Source organism: Conger conger, chromosome 16, assembly GCF_963514075.1.
Source record: "Conger conger chromosome 16, fConCon1.1, whole genome shotgun sequence".
NCBI lineage: Eukaryota > Metazoa > Chordata > Actinopteri > Anguilliformes > Congridae > Conger > Conger conger.
Window position 1 is genome coordinate 5,186,359 of NC_083775.1, and position 22,500 is coordinate 5,208,858.

The 22,500-nt window shown below is 48.5% G+C and overlaps 2 protein-coding genes across 2 annotated transcripts in view; one reads left to right on the forward strand and one right to left on the reverse strand.

Annotated features, from left to right (window-relative positions):
• gna13b (guanine nucleotide binding protein (G protein), alpha 13b) overlaps positions 1-9,097 on the reverse strand; it is a 19,388-nt gene extending 10,291 nt beyond the window's left edge. Inside the window, exons 1-2 of the mRNA XM_061224060.1 lie at positions 8,739-9,097; positions 2,165-2,391 (exon numbers count right to left, since the gene is read on the reverse strand). Of these exons, the coding sequence (XP_061080044.1) occupies positions 2,165-2,391; positions 8,739-9,021 (510 nt within the window). The 5' untranslated portion in view covers positions 9,022-9,097. The remainder of the gene's footprint in view (positions 1-2,164; positions 2,392-8,738) is intronic.
• A 4,135-nt stretch (positions 9,098-13,232) lies between these two features.
• Positions 13,233-22,500, forward strand: part of rgs9a (regulator of G protein signaling 9a) — a 21,881-nt gene continuing 12,613 nt past the window's right edge. The window contains exons 1-7 of the mRNA XM_061224724.1: positions 13,233-13,361; positions 16,425-16,521; positions 19,739-19,789; positions 20,155-20,261; positions 21,215-21,266; positions 21,732-21,790; positions 21,900-21,976. Of these exons, the coding sequence (XP_061080708.1) occupies positions 13,296-13,361; positions 16,425-16,521; positions 19,739-19,789; positions 20,155-20,261; positions 21,215-21,266; positions 21,732-21,790; positions 21,900-21,976 (509 nt within the window). The 5' untranslated portion in view covers positions 13,233-13,295. The remainder of the gene's footprint in view (positions 13,362-16,424; positions 16,522-19,738; positions 19,790-20,154; positions 20,262-21,214; positions 21,267-21,731; positions 21,791-21,899; positions 21,977-22,500) is intronic.

Genomic DNA, 22,500 nt, shown 5'->3' on the forward strand with positions numbered 1-22,500 from the left:
CCCAATCACCGGGACCAACAACACTACGTTAGGCTGACACTTTCATCCAAAGCCACTCACAGTTGATTGGACTAAGCAGGGGACAATCCCCCCCCTCAGGGCCCAACGGTTGTGTGGATCTTATTGTGGCTACACCGGGGCTTGAACCACCAACCTTCCGGGTCCCAGTCATGTACCTTAACCACTACGCTACAGGCTCCCCCCAGCACTCGGTCCAGTTTGCTCACGTCTGGATTGTCACTGTCGTCACGAGATGAGAAGGCTGGTTATCTCAGGGGGTCGTGTTCCTTCCCATGATAACCGGCCGTGTGACAAATACAGCACAAAGGGCAGCGTTTAGCTAAGCACCCGGACTTTACTCCCTCCCAGAGGAACTCCCGGGGGACCGCCTTCGCGCGAACCACTTAACCCAGCTTACCGCGGCAAACATCCGCTTTACCGCCGGCATGCAGCCAGAGCCGGGAGCCGCAGCCCGTTAAGAGCCACACGGACCGCAGCGACCCGCGGAGTCTGGACAGCAAGACCGCGAGCCGGATTAGCGTCCCTCAGAAAGACGACGGCCACCGTTTGCTCGGTAAACATGGATTACTCTCCCACTAGGCCCAGAGATGTGTCCCGAAGCCGGTCTTCACCGGCTTCTGCCGCTAAACATTAACCGATTACCTCTGAGGACTAACGGTTTAAAAACTGGGAGTGCTCAAAGAACCCACTTCTTCCGCAGGCAAACGGCCATGGAGAAGAAAAAAAAAAAAAGAAAAAAAACCAAACTGAAACAAATCTGAGTAACGCCAATGGGATTTCAAATAAGTCACAATTGCGTGTAAAAACTGCCAAAACTGGGATGTGCCCATAAAATGAGTCATTAAATCTCACGGGGAGCACAACCCAAACGGAATGAGCGGATTTCATCAGAATAGATGAACAATGAGGAGAGAAGACCACACCCCGTTAACCTTCGAAGAGCAGGCTCCCTTAGAACTCGGGAGGGAATACTCCAAGGCGGGGTGTTCTAGAACTCCCCTGCTTTCCGTCGCCAGGGGCGATTGTGAAATCGGCGTCAGAATGTTCGGTTAAGAACATTCCGATCGCACATTTGTGACCTCACACCTTCCTCGCGGCGGGTCAGTGAGGAAATCGGGCCCGTTTCACCGGGGCGGGGCGGGAACAGAGGCCTTCTCAGGCAGCACAACTGCGGCAGGTCGGCAGAGTGCGCTGTGATGAATGCAAGCGACCGGACCTGCTGCTCCACAGCGGCCTGCAGCAGGGCGCGGCCGAGAACAGAAGGCTGAGGGTTCGAATCCCCCCAGGTGGACGTACCATGATGTGAAAAGTAAAAGATCGGGGAAATGATCAAGGCGCTCTCGGATATAAACCCAGATGGATTTGGCACGCGGGTTCAAATGCGAAGTCAGTAGGGTTCATGAAAGGCACTAGTTAAAAATTGTTTTTAAAAAATTTCAGAAAAAAGAAAAAGAAAAAAAAAAAGAAAAATTGCAATAATTGACTAAAGATGTGAAATGGGGTCCTTGCCCAAGGCATCATCTTTGGATGGTCATTGTCCCACCAAGCCCAACTCACACACTCTCACACACTCTCTCACACTCTCTCACACTCTCTCACACTCTCTCACTCTCTCTCACTCTCTCTCACTCTCTCTCACTCTCTCTCACTCTCTCTCACACTCTCTCACACTCTCACACTCTCACACACTCACACTCTCACACTCTCACACACTCACACACTCACACACTCACACACTCACACACTCTCACACTCACACACTCTCACACTCTCACACTCTCACACACTCTCACACACTCTCACACACTCTCACACACTCTCACACACTCTCACACACTCTCACACACTCTCACACACTCTCACACACTCTCACACACTCTCACACACTCTCACACACTCTCACACACTCTCACACACTCTCACACACTCTCACACACTCTCACACACTCTCACACACTCTCACACACTCTCACACACTCTCACACACTCTCACACACTCTCACACACTCTCACACACTCTCACACACTCTCACACACTCTCACACACTCACACACTCTCACACACTCTCACACACTCTCTCACACTCTCTCACACTCTCTCTCACACTCACACACTCACACACTCACACACTCACACACTCACCAGCTGCAGCTCCCGCCGGCGGTCGTAGGCCTGCTGGATGCCGCTGTCGGCCCACAGGGCTCGGATGGAGGGCAGGTACTGCTGGAACACCTTGCTCTCCACCATGCCGTTGACTATGAGGGAGGAGCGCGTGTTGAAGGCCATCATGGTGTCCCCGTGGGCCTGGTTGGCGGGGTCGCCCCACGGGATGTGCAGCTTCTCCCGTGCGTCCACCAGAACTCGAACTCCTGGGGGGGGGACCACAGGATTAAACATCACATCCCAACAGCCATGGTGAGGAGCAAACCTACAGTCCAGGGGCCTGCATCACGAACTCGGATTACCGAGTCAGCTAGGACACTGCACCAAATGACCCAATAGGAACTGGAACCCGGACCAGACTATTGGGCCAGCCTGGAGCCTCAGGGATAAGTTGCTTGGACTGGGGCTGTTGAAAGCTGTTGGTTTCAATCCTCAGTGCAGCCACAATAAGATCACTGTAGCTGTTGGGCCCCAGAGCAGGACCCTGAACCCCACGTCGCTTTGGATAAAAGCTTCAGCGAAAACAACTGACGTAATCACTGAAGTAAAAAGATCTGTCCATGGTTTTACTCAGCGCAGTTATCCAGCTAGCTGGGTAACCCTGCTTCATTGGCCCATCAGGAACGCAGACCAATCCTCACTGAGGAAAAACTAAATGGGGGGCTTGTGTCAGGGCCACAGCATTACAGGTCGTTCCCCAATCTCATTTGTGTGACTGCTATGGGGAGTGGACACATTTGCATAAGACACAATTACAATAAGCATTGCGCACACACACACACACACACACACACACACACCACACACTCACTGGCAGCACACACACACACACACACACACCACCCCGTGTCAAGGGGGGATACGCTCCCCGCCCTGTCTATGCCGCGCCCACAAACACTTAGTGTCCCTCCCACTCTCTGTTAAGCCCCGCCCATGGGCTCGATTTCACTCTGTCCTCTTCCCACCAACCACGTCAAAAACACAGAAAGTGACATCAGAAAATCAGAAACAGAACCTTAACAGATCTCTTGATACAGTTCTGGGCGTGCTCCCCAACCTCTGGCTGGTCCAGAATCCACACTGCTCATTGCCAAACACATCGGGACCTGGCCAAAATGACCAATTACGAGTTCCACCTTTCAAAGCAGGCCACAGACCACAGGAACAGGATTATGGACCTTACAAAAAGGGCCCAAACCTACCCACACAGACCATAGGAATAGGATACTGAACCTTCAAAAAATAGCAAATAAATGGTAAATGGTTGGCATTTATATAGCGCCTTTATCCAAAGCGCTGTACAATTGATGCTTCTCATTCACCCATTCACACACACACACACACACACACACACACACACACACACACACAAACACAAACACAAACACTCACACAACAACGACAAGTGGCTGCCATGCAAGGCACCAACCAGTTTGTCAGGAGCAATTGGGGGTTAGGTGTCTTGCTCAGGGACACTTCGACACACCCAGGGCGGGACCGACCCGGCAAACCCTCCGACTGCCAGACGACTGCTCTAACCGCCAGAGCCAATGTCGCCCCCCCCATAACCTGCTCACCCAGGACAGCAGGAACAGGATAATGGACCAGTGACAGCGCGGCAGAAAAGGTCAGGAGCATAATCGCATTTTAATGCATCAGATGAATGGAAAAAAAAAAAAAAAAAAAAAAAAAAAAACCCCCAGAAGCCAATGAGGTCAGCCAGCCTGGGGGCAGAAACGACCTGGAGCCAGGCGGAGCGATCGATGCCCCAGTCCATCCGCAAGCCATTAGCGCTCGCGAAACGGCCTGCAGCCGCCGAGATATTCACACGTGAGGAGCAGGGAAAATGGCCGCTCCGGCAGTCTGCCCCGAGAGCTGTAAATCTGCACTTCCTCTTTCGCGGTAATCGAGCCGGGGCTCTTTGGCGACGTTCCCGACAACACGCCGGGCCGGAAGGAAGCTGGCGCCGCCGGGATTCACGGCGTTCCCGGCGGGATTCGCGCCGTAATCGCTGCTACCGGGATGGGGGCCTCAAACGGCCCAAAATGGAGCAGAGACAGGTCCCTTCAGCAGACCAAACAGACCTGGAGCACAACACTAATAATAATAATAATAATAATAATAATAATAAATAATAATGTGTTTATAGTTGACACTTTTATCCAAAGCCACTTACAGTTGATTAGACCAAGCAGGGGACAATCCTCCCCTGGAGCAATGCAGGGTTAAGGGCCTTGCTCAAGGGCTCAACAGCTGTGTGGATCTTACTGTGGCTACAACTCTCAACAGACAATTCAGTTTCTATGGGAGTGAGAAGCCCAGCGGGAGACCGAATCTACTGAGACTTAGAAGAAAGGGCCAGTGCTGGGAAAAGCACGTTTATTTAAATCTGAACACCCGTTTTGGCTACGCTCGCATGGGCACGTTTCTTGCGACAAAACGTCCCGTGCGTTTTGAGTCGACTCGTTTGTATTTATTTGCTAAACACGGGTTCAATTAGAGCCGTTTGTTTTGGCTATCCAGCTCGAGGACATAAACGCACCATCCCGACTGTCGGGAGGACCCCACGCCCCAAAGACGACGAAGCTTACAGAGCCGGCGTAGGCCTCCGGTTTGGGCGGAGATCATTATTATGCGAGTTGGCAGCGGTCCAACAGCAGACGATGATGTAAACGTTCCCAGCGCCGGTTCGACTACCGTTATCGGCCTAGTGGCAACTTCCGGCGGAGAGGATTCTGGCCCCCGACACCCGCGGCCCCCGCCCTCTCTCCGGGCCCCGTTCGTCAGGCGCGTAAACAATGTCAGGATGGAGACGCACGCATCGCACCGTTGGCCCGGAACTGGTAAACACACCACTCGAGTTCTGGCAGCGGGATATTGTGGAGCCACGCCCAGACAAGCAGAGATGGGGGGGGGTTTGGGAACCAGCTCCTGGCCCTCGCTGCTCCCTCCCCAGGGTCCCTGTGGGGGGTGGGGTGGAGGGTACCCCAGCAGATGGAGCAAACAGAACCAGGCTGCCCCTCCAAGCTGAAGCCTGCACACGAGCCTCTAAGCCCGGCAGAGTTTTACGAGGCTGCGGGGGGGGGGGGGTTCTCTTCCCTAGCTTGGAGACGAGGGAAGAGAACCAGATGCAGATGATAAACGGAAACAGGACACACAACAGACATCATGGGGGGGGGGGGTGGGGGGAGGGAGTCGGAGGTAAAGTTCAGGACTTAACGGGAGGATAGATCCACAGAAACGCTGAAAATCCCAAATCTCTTCTCTGCACAAGGCCACAGATTTCATTTCCAATAAATGAATCAATCGATTCACCGACTCAATGAAAATAATCTAAGCAAAAGGACAGGTGAAGGAAGCAAACCAGCCTGACACCCCCCCCCCCCCAAAAAAAAACTCATAAGGAGGTGAGCCAACCCTGTTCCTGGAGATTTACTGTCCTGTAGGTTCTCTTTTCAACCCTAATTTGGCACACCTTACTAGACGAACTTGCAGCTCAACAAGATCTCTAGCTGTTGAATGAGGGGTGCGTTGTTGGTGGGGAGGTTTGGCGTGATAACCTACAGGATGGTAGATCTCCAGGAACAGGGTTGGGCAGCCCTGCTCTAGCTGTTGAATGAGGTGTGTTTTGTTAGGGTCAGAATGAAAACCTACAGGATGGTAGATCTTCAGGAACAGGGTTGGGCAGCCCTGCTCTAGCTGTTGAATGAGGTGTGCTTTGTTAGGGTTGGAATGAAAACCTACAGAATGGGGGGCTCATCAGGAACATGGTGGATGACCACTGGTTTAGGGGTATCGTGCCTCGAAAACCGAAGGTGTTCTCTCTCACCTCTCTCCAGTGTTCATCTGCGAAATCCTGAGCACATTCTGTCCATTCAGTCTCATCCAATTCAGACCAGGGGGCATGGGTGGGGAGTCCACCCCCCCCCACCCCCACCCCCACCCCCACCCCCACCCCCGAAAGAGGACCCAAATAAACCACCACAGTGGGACACCCGCATTTGCGCATAATCACCGCCCCCTCAACCCCTCCCTCAGGGGGAGCGACCGTGCCCAGCCGAAGGGGGACAGCTGACCTCCGACCTTTCCAACCCAGCACACGCTCAGCGATGCCGAGGGCGTCGCGTCGCGACCTCACAGGCGAAGACAGGCGCGTCCGTTCCAAGAAGCACAAGCGTAAAGCGGTGGTCCGAGCCGGAGCAGACGTTACACAGAATAGCAGCTGCGCCCGCGCTGCAGCAGCCAGAACCACAAACCACACACAGCAGCTCGCCGGCTGCAGAGAAGGCCTTTTCCTCGCGACCACGTAAACACTGATTTAATGCAACACTGGAGTTCTTCTGCTCCGGCGCCAGAGCCGCAGTATTAGCGACCCGACGAACGCGCTTGCGACTTCCGAGAAAGCTGAAAACAAGCCCCGCTCGACACCGCAGGTCTCCGAGAAGACAAACGCGCACCAACAGACATCCGCCAAAGTCGGGGAACGGAGTGAAATCTGGCAAACCAAAAGGCTGACCAATACCGAAACTGACGGGAGTCAGGACGTCCCTGTCCTGAGGAGACCAAGCGAAGTCAGACGCCTCCGTTTCCCCCTCCGAGCCAGAGCAGAGAACGCACACTTCACTAAACATTTCCTCTTAACTAAATGAGGAGGAAGAACACATGTGTGAGAGAGAGAGAGAGAGAGAGAGAGAGAGAGAGAGAGAGAGAGAGAACACAGACACAAACAACTTCCACAAGTACAATTATTCTGCTTTGAATAAGAGTGCAAAAGATAAAGATTAAAAAGTCCCAACTGACAACCTGAAACTATTACATGCATCACCATGGGATTCCCATTTAGTAACATTACAGTTAGGCCCACTTCCTCTCTGTACAGCTTTCACAAGAGACAGACCCACTTCGCGGAAAAGCATCCACCTGCTGAGAAAGGGGCAACCCCCCCCCCACACTCCGCTCCCAACTACTATACGCAAGAGTACAGACACCCAGGACTACGTCAGAGTTCTTGACGTAAAGGAGACTTCACACAGCTCCACTCCGATTATGTTCATAACTGTGTCATGTACAGCTCTCCCCCTTCCAACAGGCAAATTGTTTCCTAAATAAATCATCTCACGTGTTGATTAAAGACCAGTAATCCTGCATATATATATATATATATATATATATATATATATATATATATATATATATATATATATATATATATATATATATATAAATAAACGATACAGTTGGTATGCCAACGTTATATGCTGTATATCAAGAAAGTCTTAGAGGTGGATGTCAGTCGTGGCACCAATGTCTCTTGCAATAAACGAACGTTTCATACATGTCACCACCATACTGTAAGTTTGGAAGACAAAGCCCCTCACTGCCACTTCAAAATGATAGTTTTGCTTAAGTATAATTTTTGCTACGCCTTCCTGCCTTCTGTCGTGAACTAAAATGACTTGGTGACAAATCATACGCCGAACAGCATCAATAGTATTAGTTTTCACACAGGCGAAATTTAAGCTTAAACTTGAACAAAAACAGGATGAGGTTGAGGGACGAACAAAGATCTAAGTTAAGGCTTTTTGACCTGGACGTGACGGGTGCGTTTCTATGACAGGTGCTCTCAAAACACCAGTCTGATTCAAAATCCCCGAGAGGGCTTACATGCTACCCGTCATTATGATCTCGTCCGCGAACTTCGAACAATGTGGACAACACCCTCAAGTGCGAAACCAAAAAAGTCGAATTATTTCTGGGGTGTTGCCAGCCCGTTGAACTGCATTTGATGTCACTTGACTTGTTAATTTTCACATTTAAAGTGAGACCGTGGGCCGTTCTTGGCAAAAAGGTTATGTTGGGTAAACAATACCGCGATTAGGGCGGACGGGTTCACCGCAAACAAGCTCCCGCTAAGTAGCTAAAAGCTAGTTCTGGCGTTGTATCTGTTCTCATTCGAAGCACACTGATAATTGTTCTGTAGTTAGTTAGCCTGGCTTGTCTGGAAACGTCAGGAAGTTAATGAGCAAATGTGAGCTAACTAGCGAGCGAAGTTAACGTTAGTCATTCTATAGTATAAGCAAGTGGTAATTGCAGGCCAATCCAGCAAACACATGATTGTTACTCAACTTAACGCTATCTTAGCGGTGCTGATGAATGATAAACACGCATTTGTACAACGCAAGTTAAAGGCTCGATCCGAAATCCTCATCCTCCCTCGCAATGGAAACAAAAATGTAAGGGAAAACGCTGAGAGGAGCTGAGTACACATGTTTTCTTACACGTTCAGCCAGCTACCTCATCAGATAACTTAATCACAGCAAGCTAACGTAACAAAATAACATGGGCGTTTCTTCGTTTCAACTTTAGCTAACTAGCTAGCTAGCCAACAGAGACCGAAAAAAGAAGGGATGTCTCTCGGCTAGCCAGCTAACGCGCAACTTCAGTTCTCACACGAAGTACTTGTGCAGTACTAAAATGAACAGATTTACAATGCTTTGGAACTTTCTGGGTCCAAAGTAGCAGAGACGATGAACACACTATTCTTTGTCTGTACCTTTGATTACATTGCTGTAGATCGTAGCCCGGAACTCCTCTTTGGCCCGTTGATCGAAGTCTTGGCCATGTATGATGCGCATCTGTTTGAGGAAAGTGGATTTGCCGCTCTCCCCAGCTCCGAGCAATAAGATCTTCACAAGGCGCTTCACATAAGGTTTATCCTTCGAGATGCACTTGTCGATCTCCTTGGATCTTCTTGCCTGTTCTGCTTCGCTGCTGTTGAGGAGACACTTTGGGAAACACACAGAAAACAGGGATCGGGACGGCAGGAAGTCCGCCATCTTTGAGGCTTCATCGATACAGTAGGGAGGGTCCGGTTTAAGCGCGCTCCTGAGACTAGGCGGGAGGGGCGCGACCGTAGACTGTGGGCGCGACTACTATATTCATCTATGGGCGCGCGCGCACGAAACGGGCGAGCAACGTGATAATGGGCGGTTCTTCCTCGGCTTTCTACTCAGGATCCAAAATGCAGTCATACCGACTTTGTAAAAAGTGCGAAGTATGAGTTATTGAGGGTATTAAAGCTTCTTTTTTTTCGTTCTGTACGACATCGCTTTCGAAATATGAGTTACAAGGTTGTTTGCGCAAGGTAGTTACAATCATGGGTTTAGATAGGCTACGGAACAGGTTAAGGAACCCTTGCGTGATAACTCATAAAACTAAAACAGAAAGTAAAACAGTGGTAGCATAAGTGTGCATGTCTGTGTATTCGTATTTCGCTAGTTGAAGAGATGAGTATCCACGTGGATGTCTGTCGGTTAAAAATATGTAATAAATACAACAAATAAGTCGAAAAATTCAACAGTATTATTATAGGTATATTTAAAACTTTTTTTTCTTTTTTACATAAAACTGTGACAAAGACACGAACCGAACCGCCAAATAGCAAGCACATGTTTAAAAAAAAAAAGACTTCCCAATGGGGAGAAGAGCCCCTGAAACAGTGGTGGAAAGAAACCCGGTTATAGACAGGGAGCCTGTCCTCCGCTGACCGGCACGGTATAAAGTAAACGTAGAATACATGTAACTACATGTATTCTAAATGTAAATACAAATCTATCCTCCAACCAAATGGGTTGAGGTAATTAGCTTAGCTTAGTGTTTAGCTTAAAAAGGTTTAAACGTTCTCACGGCACAGAAAGTTCATTACATGTCATTTGTCAAGACGCTTTTATCCAAAGCGACTTACAATTGATTGGACTAAGCAGGAGACAATCCTCCCGTGTTGCAATGCAGGGTTAAAGGTACAATAGGTCATTTCGGACTTCTAACGGTCAAGAGAGGAATTGCAGCAACAAATACGCTCAAACCGCAACACTGTTTATCCCACCCTTTCTCTTTTAATGCGCTGAAGTTGGCTGTGGCAATTAGAACCAATTTTCAAACAATGAGCTTTAATTATTGTACAGCTATTGATGTTTTGGTACAGAGTGCCGGCCTGTCAACTGCATATTTTGAAACCCGAATTTAAGGACTATAAACACAGGTAGAGGGTGTGTCAACATGTCAGTGAGCCTTTTTCAATGATAGGAAGGGATTTACAATGGTCTTGTAACAATATTTTTGAACACAAAAATCTTAGCTATTGTACCTTTAAGGGCCTTGCTCAAGGACCCAACGGCTGTGCGGATCTTATTGTGGCTACACCAGGGATTGAACCACCAACCTTGCGTGTCCCAGTCATGTACCTTAACCACTGCGCTACAGGCTGTGACAAACAACTCTGAAGATACCCAGGGGCACACAAGGCCCTTGATAAGCAAGATACATAAACCAATGATAAATTATACACACACACTTGATATACAACACCACATCTGATTTCATGCTGCATAAAGTATGTTAACCGCTTCGGTTTGGGGAACAAAAGTGTAATCTGATCGACCGGGTTTTTGGGTTAGCGGCATGTTAAGTGGCCGAAGCCGAAGCGTAAAAAATATGCTTCGGTTTGGGGAACAAAAGTGTAATCTGATCGACCGGGTTTTTGGGTTAGCGGCATGTTAAGTGGCCAAAGCCAAAGCGTAAAAAATATGCTTCGGTTTGGGGAACAAAAGTGTAATCTGATGGACGGGGCTCGTAGAGTTAGCGGTGGGTTAGGCACGCGATTCTGCGGGTCTGATGGTTTCAGGTGTCTCGGCTCAGGATGTGGATATCACGGCCGGTGTAGCAGGTTATTATAAGGGCCTGGAAGAACAACACAGCGAGAGGAGAGGAGAGGCGGAGGAGGGAAACGGAGGAAGAGAACGTTTCATCATGGGCTAGTGACAGCAGCATGACTTGTTTCCTGGTAAAGATGATTTTTTTTTAGCACACCAGGATGAGGAGGAGGACAGGAGTGACTGGGGGTGGGGCAGGTCAGCGGGGGGGGGGGGGGGTTCCTGGACTTCTGCCATTTCCTCTGGGTGAATAATGTCGCTGCTTTACTCCATCTGTACAAATTACCGCACGTGGCCGCGGACGTGAGGAGTCCGACTGGGCCCGCCTGGAAGAGAGGGGGAGAGAGAGAGAGGGAAAAGAGAGAGGAGGGGGGAGAGAGAGAGGGAAAAGAGAGAGGAGGGGGGAGAGAGAGGGAAAAGAGAGAGGAGGGGAGAGGAGAGGGAGAGAGGAGGGGAGAGAGAGGGAAAAGAGAGGAGGGGAGAAGAGAGAGAGAGGAGGGGAGAGGAGAGGGAGAGGATGGGAGAGGAGAGGGAGAGAGGGAGGAGAGAGGAGGGGAGAGAGAGGAGAGAGAGGGAGAGAGAGTCAGGGGTAGAGGACAGGACAGATAAGGGGATACAGCAGAGCTGAGAGACAAACAGGCAAAAGAGTTCACAGAGGAAAGAGAAGACAACATGAAGACCAGATCTTGGGGTTACAATGGAATGTGCTACCTGGAAATATACTGTGTAGATCAGGGGCCTTTGATCTTCTCTGAGAAGGAGCAGTGGGGGTGCAGGTTTCTGTTTTTTAGGTTTCTGGGTTAAAACATAAACCTGCACCCACACCGGCTGTTTTTGGATAGGGTTGGACACCCCTGACATTACTGTACATAGATAGTGCCTGTATTAAGATAAACTACAGCCACAGCACTTGCTCGATCAGTTTGGAGGGATTAGCTCATATAGACACAAAGTTAGGAAACTGATTTTATCTGATGTAGATTACTACTGGAGTGAGAAGTCCCGTTCAATAAAGCATTTGAATAGACACATACTTAGAGGTGGCATAAAATAGATTTTTACGAAGCTGAGTTTTCAATGGCGACGTTCAAGACCAATTAATAAGCTATGATAATAAAAAAAATAACTACATTTATAATGCAGACCTCCCTGCAATATCTGTAGCCCCAAGAGACCAAGCTCTTGCTAGCTCATTTATTTGCTGTTGTTGTTGCAGCTGCACACACATTATAGCCAATTAAAGGCATTTATACATAAATACTGTTTTAGTGTTGATCCAGAACAATAAGCCCATTGGAAATGAGCAGGTTTGAAGTGAAATTAAACGTTTTCCTTTGAAACATGCCATTTTAAGTTTGCTTCAGTCTTGTAAAATATTTAAAAAGTTTATTTAATGATTCATGTTCAATTTAAATGGAATATGTAAATACCGGAGAATGACCTGAACATAGTGGTTGTTTCAGTGCCATTGTGTTGCAATGTTCAGTTAAGAAGACTCAAAGCACATATTTGCAATGTTACACCGAAACGGTTCATTTTTCATTCGGATTGCAAAACATGTGTGGGAGCTGGCAACTAAAGTAGAATTTTCTGTCAACTGCAAGTACTGAAAAAGATAGTAAACTAAGGCAAAATTATACATGTTTTTGTTTGTACCAGTGTCAGGTAAAATGTGTTAAACAGTATTTTGCCAATTAAATGGAAGGTTGAGAATAGCTACGCGAGTTTGCAATTATGCATAAATTAAAATTTATAACAGGCGGCCTGTAGCGTAGTGGTTAAGGTAAATGACTGGGACATGCAAGGTTGGTGGTTCTAACCCTGGTGTAGCCACAATAAGATCTGCACAGCCGTTGGGCCCTTGAGCAAGGCCCTTAACCCTGCGTTGCTCCAGGGGAGGATTGTCCCCTGCTTAGTCTAATCAACTGTATGTTGCTCTGGATAAGAGCATCTGCCAAATGGCATTAGTGTAATGTAATTAATAACACACATTACTTTCTGAAAGCATCCCTTAAAAGTGGCTGCAATACAATAGAACGAAACGTGAAAATTGCTTAAATCCTGATAATTATTTTGTGTAACACTTAGCCTATTAATTTAGTACGTTAAGGTTAAAAGTCATTTTCATAGCTCGCGGTCGCCGCGTGGTGGACAGGCTGCGCAATGACCTTCGGAGTTAAGTGGCAGATTGAAGGGAGAGGACTTTGCTGTGATTGGATGACATTTCCATCCGCGCGTTACTCAGAGCTCCAGCTGACACAGCCGGCTTGAGTGATGGTGCGCCGTGAATCGCACGCGTAGTCTCCGCGCCCGGGCAGCAGTGTGAAAAGCTTTAAGCGAAAATATTTGAAAAGGCGTTTCAGTGTATTCCATTTGATATAAAACCAAAAACCACCAAAATGACTATCAGGACAAACCACGACCGTGGACAGCATTATCGCCCACGAATGGCCTGTCTAAAGAAGGTAGGTAGGCTATAATACTGGAATTAACCTATTGTTTCAATAATTAAAATATCGCACTTATCAATGTATATCTTGCATGTGTATATAATCTGAATATTATGAATATTGTGTGACTCATAATATAACACAGCTAGTATCAGTAACAATATACAATAATTACAGTCACTTGTGGATAAACAATATGTGGGCTATTCGTGGAAGATCAACTCACAATCAGTTTTGCCGTTAATAGGAGAGAATATAGCTACATGGTCCCCTTAAGAAAGTTTTCATTCTGTTAACGACCTGTAGAAGATATAATCTGCAGAAACCAGAATAAAAACAGCTTTATTATTTGCAGTAATAATAATAATAATAATAATAATAATAATAATAATACTAATATCAACTGTGATTACACTTTTTTCCTAAGCATCACATCACCTTTCTCCTAGCTGTATTTTTCAAATATGAATATTAGTAGTAGGCTAACTGTTATCTTTTTACCTGAAAAGAATGTGTTGAAATATATAGTATATTGATATCAGTTGGTTTCAGTATCAGCAGTTCTAATTATGCATGTAACGTCACAAATATCTGGAATCCAATTAACCAATTATGTGTATTTGTAAGTCTAATTCTGACTTACTCTCCACTTACTCTCTTCTCTCATACTGCATTATGGTCCAGTTTCAGTCACTGATTAAGCCTGGTCTGAGACTAAATACAAAATTTTAATGGAGGTTCTCCATATAAAACTAAATTTAGCCCAGGACTAAGCTTAATCTGCATCTCTGAAACCAGATATCTTATTCATTGAATTGGACACATATTTCTCCGGTCCGATAATTCATTCCAAGAATGATGGAGTGAGGCTGATCTGTGTTTTAACATATACTCCTGCAGCTGTACCTCATCTCCAGTTCACATTGGACAGATGTGTATTTACTGCATGTTTCCCGAAGGTCTTTTTAGTGTACAGGACAAGTGTACAAATTCTATAAGTGTGTCGGACAGTTATGCAGCCAGTGCGAGCCTTCTCTAAGACATTTAGCCAGCACGTCTTTTCTAAGTGTTGGACAGATAGCTGGTACATGTGTTTTCTAAGAGTCGGACAGATAGCTGGTACATGCGTTTTCTAAGTGTGTACTAGAGATCATGAGCTAGGGAATTACTTTTCTAAATGTTGAGGAACAGTGAGCATAGCATACTGCACAAGTCATTTCTAAGTGCGTAGGACAAGTGTTTCACTGGCTGGTCTTCAGTGTGTTGAGGAATGCCATTTTGCCGGTGCTGTACGTTTGTCTTTACTGACAAATTTACTGTGTGCCTCCTGTAAGCACGGACCTTGGATTCAGTGGGGCTGAACCCAGTAAACCCTCTGACAGGAAACTCTGCCCCCCACCCCCGTCCCTTTAAGAGCTCACTGTGATCCAGACTTTATCAGATTTGGGGTAATTCTCCAGACTTCAAAGCCAATTACTGTGACGTGAAGCCACAGTGCTGGGCAGGAGCCTTCCCACTCTGAGGAGGAGGAGGAGGAAGACATTTATTATTGTTTTTCCATAACCTGGGTTCAACTAGTATTTGTTTTGGATTCAACTAACTTTCTGTGCTCCATTGATTTGTTAAATGGTAAATGGTTGGCATTTATAAAGCGCCGTACAATTGATGCTTCTCATTCACCCATTCAGACACCAACGGCAATTGCCTGCCATTCAAGGCACCAACCAGCTCGTCAGGAGCATTTGGGGGTTAGGTGTCTTGCCCAGGGACATTTCGACACACCCAGGGCGGGATCGAACGCTCCCGACTGAATGTCGCCCCTTGCCTGGTGCATTTGAGCCTGCAAGGAGTGGAGCGGGGTTCACACGTTTCATTTGTTCCAATACACCAGGCAAGCTTAGTCAGAAGGCAGAAAAGTATTTGAATCCAAAGTAAATACAATTTGAACCCAGACCTGTTGTATTTATATAGTGCCTTTCGTAGATCTCAAAGAGCTCCCCTGTGCTGTGTCGACCACCTCCCCCCGACATACTGACTGGCATCGGAGTGCGATGTCATGTCCTGTATGATGACACGGCAACACAACGCACCCGTGACAGTGAATGTACAGCAAATGAACGTCTTCAGATGGTACACAATGTGGCGTTTATGCGAGGGCCCCCAGTGACGACCTTGTCACGCGTGGAGAAATCGGAGCGGGACGGGGGTCCAGCGAAGTTGAAGTAACGGGGCCCTGGACGGAGTTCAGACGGCGTCGGTGTTTACTGACCGACCGTGGAGCGGCCCGGCGGGGCCGGTGCGTAATTAGCCGCGGCGTCCCGCGGACAGCAGGACGTTCACCGGGTCATTACCCGCCAGTGAGGCCTCTGCGCGGGGTTGGGGCCCCAGCGGTCCTACCCTGCGCCAGGTGAGGCAGCTGTGCACTGGTCTGGTGCGCTTCAGTTGCCATGGCAGCAGGAGCAGTTGGAGAAACGGTTACACATCCATTCAGTATCCTGGTCAGGATTACGGGGGGGGGGACGGGGGGACGGGCATATCCCAGCATGCACCAGGGGAGAGGCAGGTCACCAATCCATCACAGGGCCACATGCGCCATTCATGCATGTCTTTAGACTGTGGGAGGAAACTGGAGTACCCAGAGAAAACCAATGCGAACACAGTCAAAGACGCAAACCCAACGCAGAAAGGCCCCGGGGTCAGGAGTCGAACCTGAAACCTTCTTGCTACGAGGGGACAGTGCTATCCCACTGCCCCACCGTGACGTCACATGACCTCCCGATGAAGGGCGGATGCTGCAGCAGTTGGGCAGGCAGTTGGGCAGGCAGTTGGGCGGTTTGCAGCAGTCGTGATTGCGTGTCCTAAATATTGTGGAACAATGGGCAAGTGCTACTGAGAGGGTCAGTAAGTGATCCACTGATCGAGGAGTCAGTACGGCAGTTTATATCACAACAGACCAAGTTTTTTATTTTATTTTTAGCAAAAGACCTGGCTGAGCTTTGTGTCACCGGCTGTCAGTCGAGGAGACGGGAGGAATTGTGGGTAGATGGATCGTGACCGACTCTCTCCTCTCGCATGCAGCTGGAGGCCTTGGTGGTGGAGATGCAGGACGCGAAAAGTGGAGTGAAGTTTCAGGAGCAGAAGCTGGTGATCACCACGATCCCCCACGCCGTGACCGGTGAGACGCCCCGCTGTGGACTCCCGCACGACGGGCAGACAGAGAGCCGTTAGACCTGGTTTAGTTTACACTCCGTCTGGGCCACCGTACAGTCATCAGGCAGACACAGCAAGTCATTCTTGAATTAACTTTCATCCTGAATATATTCTAGAACTTCCGTCCTGAATATATTCTAGAACTTCCGTCCTGAATATATTTGAGAACTCTCATTGTGATTATATTCTAGAACTCCACTGCTTTCAGTTACCAGTAGCAATGGTTACATTCGCATGGAAATGTTTAGTTAAGAACATTTTTAAAGTGTAAAAAGAATGAATATGGAACACGGCTCACAAGCATACTCATTTGTACCCAAAGAGAGCATTACTGTACGCTCGGTACATTTGGGGAATTTGATCCCTGCTTCGTCTAATCAACTGTAAGTTGCTTTGGATAAAAGCTAAATAACATTAAATAAATGGTTACAACATATTATAACCATTGCCACACTGCTGACTCATGGCTTTCAGGCTGTGTGGCTCTGGGCACATATCTCCCTCCCTCATCCTGACTCATCAGGTCTTCTCTGGGAGATTCTGACCACTCCAAAGACTGGTCAACGCAGTGCAAGCAACCACAAACTGTTCCACGTGTGGCCCTGCTCAGATACACACACACTGCAGATACACACGTACTGTAGATACACACACACACACACACACACTGCAGATACACACGTGTGGCCCTGCTCAGATACACACACACTGCAGATACACATGTGTGGCCCTGCTCAGATACACACACACACACACACACTGCAGATACACACGTGTGGCCCTGCTCAGATACACACACACTGCAGATACACACGTGTGGCCCTGCTCAGATACACACACACACACACACTGCAGATACACACGTGTGGCCCTGCTCAGATACACACACACACACACACACTGCAGATATACACGTGTGGCCCTGCTCAGATACACACACACTGCAGATACACACGTGTGGCCCTGCTCAGATACACACACACACACACACTGCAGATATACACGTGTGGCCCTGCTCAGATACACACACACTGCAGATACACACGTGTGGCCCTGTTCCGATACACACACACTGCAGATACACATGTGTGGCCCTGCTCAGATACACACACACTGCAGATACACACGTGTGGCCCTGCTCAGATACACACACACACACACACACACACACACTGCAGATACACACGTGTGGCCCTGCTCAGATACACACACACTGCAGATACACACGTGTGGCCCTGCTCAGATACACACACACTGCAGATACACATGTGTGGCCCTGCTCAGATACACACACACTGCAGATACATACACACTGCAGATACACACGTGTGGCCCTGCTCAGATACACACACACACACACACTGCAGATACACACGTGTGGCCCCGCTCAGATACACACACACTGCAGATACACACGTACTGTAGATACACACACACACACACTGCAGACACACACTGAGCCTGAGAACAGGACAGGTTGCGCTGACAGTAATCCGTGCCAGGGCGTTCTATATAAGGCAGCCTTCAATTGGATGAGCCCCAGGTTTCCCCCTGCGGCCCGGAGACGCTCGGTAACCCTGGAGACGCTCGGTAACCCTGGAGACGCTCGGTAATCTCGGACTAAGACTGGCCAAGAGATCAGGGGCCGGGAGGCGGGGCCAGCTCCCTGTCAGTCAGGAGTTAGGCTCTGCCTCCAGGACGGTTGACAGTTAGATTTCAGGCGTTTAGCCGACACCATTATCCCGAGTGACTTACAATGAGTGCAAATGAAGAAAAGGCCTGTATTCATAAATCACCCATGGACAGCGAAGGGTTAACAGACTACCCTTTAGCCCTGGAGCTGTGGTCCCCAAAACTTCTGAACCCCTGAAACAACCTAAGAGCAAACACTGTAACCTAGCTCTCCATAAAACGTAACTGGAGACATTGTCAAATATGGAATTTAAATGTTTGATGCATATTTGTTCTGATGCTTATTTTTATAGCTAGTGCTGTACATTTTACATTTCGTGTTAGATGTGACTAGAAGGCGTAATATATGGTACGTAATATATATGTAATATACATGTTATATTGCATACATGGGATGTTACATATGTCACATACATGGTGTATTGAGCTTCTCATGATGCATTATCTGAGCTTGCCAACAGAGAGACACTGCTCAACAGCCCAGAGAAAATTGCGGAAAAATAATTGCAGAACAGTCCCACAAAGTTACTTAACGATTTTCATGATGAGGAAATCAGATTTAAAGTGCAGATGACTGGGAGTGCAGAGTGGGGGAACATTAGCCTGGTTTTGTAGGTCGGAGGGAGGGTGTAAGTAGGCCAGGGGTCGGTGGATCATCACAGCATTAAACACAAGGAGCCTATAGGCTAGAAGCTGTGGTCACTGCGAGATTGACCTCTGACCTTTGACCTCTTCTCGATCAGCACTGGCCTCTGTAGTGCGGTGTGGCCAGTAGCATTTAAAACACCAAGCTTTAGGGGAGTGTGTGTGTGTGTGTGTGTGTGCTGCAGCCGCTGTGTGTGTGTGTGTGTGTGTGTGTGTGTGTGCGTGTGGGTCTATGTGTGACAGACTGTGTGTGCACGTGTGTGAGTGTGAGACAGACTATGTTTGTGTGTGTGTGTGTGTGTGCATGTGTGAGATTGTGTGTGTGTGTGTGTGTGCGGCAGCCGCTGTGTGTGTGTGTGCATGTGTGACAGATTGTGCATGTGCATGTGTGTGTGTGTGTGTGTGTGTGTGTGTGTGTGTGTGCTGCAGCCACTGTGTGTGTATGTGTGTGTGTGTGTGTGTGTGTGTGTGTGTTGACTCAGCAGAATCCAGTTCAGGGGGAAGAAAAAAATAAATGTATGTCTTTCAGCTCCTTACCAACATTGTGTACAGTGTAAAAGCATCCATCCCATATTGGGCTCCCGGCTGATCGGAGGGGGAATATACGAATACGGACAGGGAGAAATCCGGAAATGATGCTGCCAGCCCTCTCCAGTCAAGAGCCATTAAATCACAACCCAACCAGCCTATTAGACCTACATGTGTATACACCACTGTTACTGCCACTACAGACAGATTAGTATGGAGGATTAGACATGTTCCTGGTCTCCCTCTCCCTCCCCGAGAGACTCATCTTGTGTTCCCCGTGCCTCCGTAACCGAGCTGCCCTCCCCCTCTGTCCCAAGGTCAGGACATCCATGCCTGGATCGTTACTCGTCAGAAGGTCACTGCTGAAGGTGAGAGACCTGCGTGGGGCTACGCTGAACGTTCATCAGAAACTCCAGAAAATAATGTTAGATTCTGTCATCTGTCCTGTTCGATCTTTGCATGTGTAAACAGCATCCTCAATACATATATTTGCTCGTCATAACTCGTTCTTTTAATTGGATTTATTGGTCCAAACTATTAATGTTAACTTCTGCTCCTATAACAGTGTGTTCAAGCTTGATATTTGATCGTTCTATTTGGCTTGTTTGAGTAGAAGCTTATGAAACCTGTCTGTTGAGAGTTCTGCTTTTTGGTTGGAATACAGAGAAGTAATTAAATTATGCCATGACACCCCCCCCCCCCCCCCCCCTGCCTGCCCCTCCACCCCCACCAGAGGCACTGGCTCTTGGCACCATGCTGGTGGCCTTTGGGTATATCTACCCCCTGCAGAACCACAAGAAGCTCGTCCTCAAAGCTGACGCCAGTCTGTACCGATTCCAGGTGACCCTGACCGGAGCTTGGCTACACTACACACCCCCCTCCCCTCCTCCCCTCCTCCCCTCCCCCCCTCCTCCCCTCCTCCCCTCCTCCCATCCTCCCATCCTCCCCTCCCCTCTCCCTATGACAGGGAACAGACCCCCTCTCCCCTCTCCCTATGACGGGGAACAGACCCCCTCTCCCCTCTCCCTATGACAGGGAAAAGACTCCCTCTCCCCTCTCCCTATGACGGGGAACAGACCCCCTCTCCCCTCTCCCTATGACAGGGAACAGACCCCCTCTCCCCTCTCCCTATGACAGGGAAAAGACTCCCTCTCCCCTCTCCCTATGACAGGGAAAAGACCCCCTCTCCCCTCTCCCTATGACGGGGAACAGACCCCCTCTCCCCTCTCCCTATGACAGGGAACAGACCCCCTCTCCCCTCTCCCTATGACAGGGAAAAGACTCCCTCTCCCCTCTCCCTATGACAGGGAAAAGACCCCCTCTCCCCTCTCCCTATGACGGGGAACAGACCCCCTCTCCCCTCTCCCTATTTACATTTTACATTTTAGTCATTTGGCAGACGCTTTTAATCCAAAGCGACTTACAAGTGCATAGGTTCTACCATAAGTCAGAGCATCACATCCAGAAACTAGCAAATGACGGGGAACAGATCCCCTGTCCCATGCCACATAAACTTTACCTCCAAATACGGTATCAATCCCACCAGGAACTCTACCCAACACAAAACACTCTACCCAATATGACAAACTGTACACAACACAACAAACTGTACAAAACACAACAAGCTCTACACAACACAACAAACTATACACAACACAACAAGCTCTACACAACACAACAAACTGTACACAACACAACAAGCTCTACGCAACACAACAAGCTCTGTATGATTTGTAACGTTGTATTTCAGCGGTATTAACGTCCCGTCTCTCCCCCCCTCCCCCCCCCTGCAGACCCCATATTTCTGGCCGGCACAGAAATGGCCGATGGACGACATGAACTACGGTGGGTGGCTGAAAGCAGAACCTGTCATCACAGCGCCTCACACCTACCACACACATCCGCCGAAGCTCTCAATACGGCGCATGAAACCCGTCGTTCTGAGAATGTAAAAATGCGTCTAGTAATCGGCCCGCTTCGTTTCGAGAACAGAACCGGAACCCCACGGCCGTGTAAGTGACAGTTTCAAGTCAACGTGTTAAACCACGGTCAGAGCGAATGTACTGTACATTGCAGTTATTTAGCTGACGCTCTTATCCAAAGATACCTCCTGGAGCAATGTGGGGTTACAGGCCTTGCTCAAGGGCCCAACAGCTGCACTGATCTTATTGTGGCTACACCGGGGCTTGAACCAACAACCTTTCTGGGTCATGTTCCTTAGCCACTAGGCCTATACCTGCAGGTGGTAATACGCCCCGTCCTGTCGAAATATAGTCTGCTTAATAAGCCACATTCTCTCATTTCTTGTAGCCATCTATCTGGCCAAGAGAAACATCCGTAAGAAAGGTGTCCTGGAGATGTACGAACAGGTAAGGTACCGTACGACGTTCTAACGCCTGCATTACCAGACCCTTCAGTCCAGCTTTGCTGAGCGGACGGGCTGAAATGTTTCTTAATTATTCTGTGTCTCGTCTGTAGGAGCACTACAACCACCTCCACAAGTGGATGAACCACAGATGGGACTTCATCGTGATGCAGGCGAAAGAGCAATACAAGTCAGTCTGGTGCACTGTCAATCACGTATAAGTCCAAGGAAGCTATCCTCACCTTATACAATACTCTTGTTAGACCACACTTGGGAGTACTGTATGCAGTTCCGGAGACTGCACTATAAGAAAGATATAGAGGCTCTCTGTCTCTGTGGTCTCTCAGTAACCCTGTTCTCTCTCTGTGGTCTCTCAGTAACCCTGTTCTCTCTCTGTGGTCTCTCCGTAACCCTGTTCTCTCTCTGTGGTCTCTCAGTAACCCTGTTCTCTCTCTGTGGTCTCTCAGTAACCCTGTTCTCTCTCTGTGGTCTCTCAGTAACCCTGTTCTCTCTCTGTGGTCTCTCCGTAACCCTGTTCTCTCTCTGTGGTCTCTCAGTAACCCTGTTCTCTCTCTGTGGTCTCTCAGTAACCCTGCTCTCTGTCTCTGTGGTCTCTCAGTAACCCTGCTCTCTGTCTCTGTGGTCTCTCCGTAACCCTGTTCTCTCTCTGTGGTCTCTCAGTAACCCTGCCCTCTCTCTGTGGTCTCTCAGTAA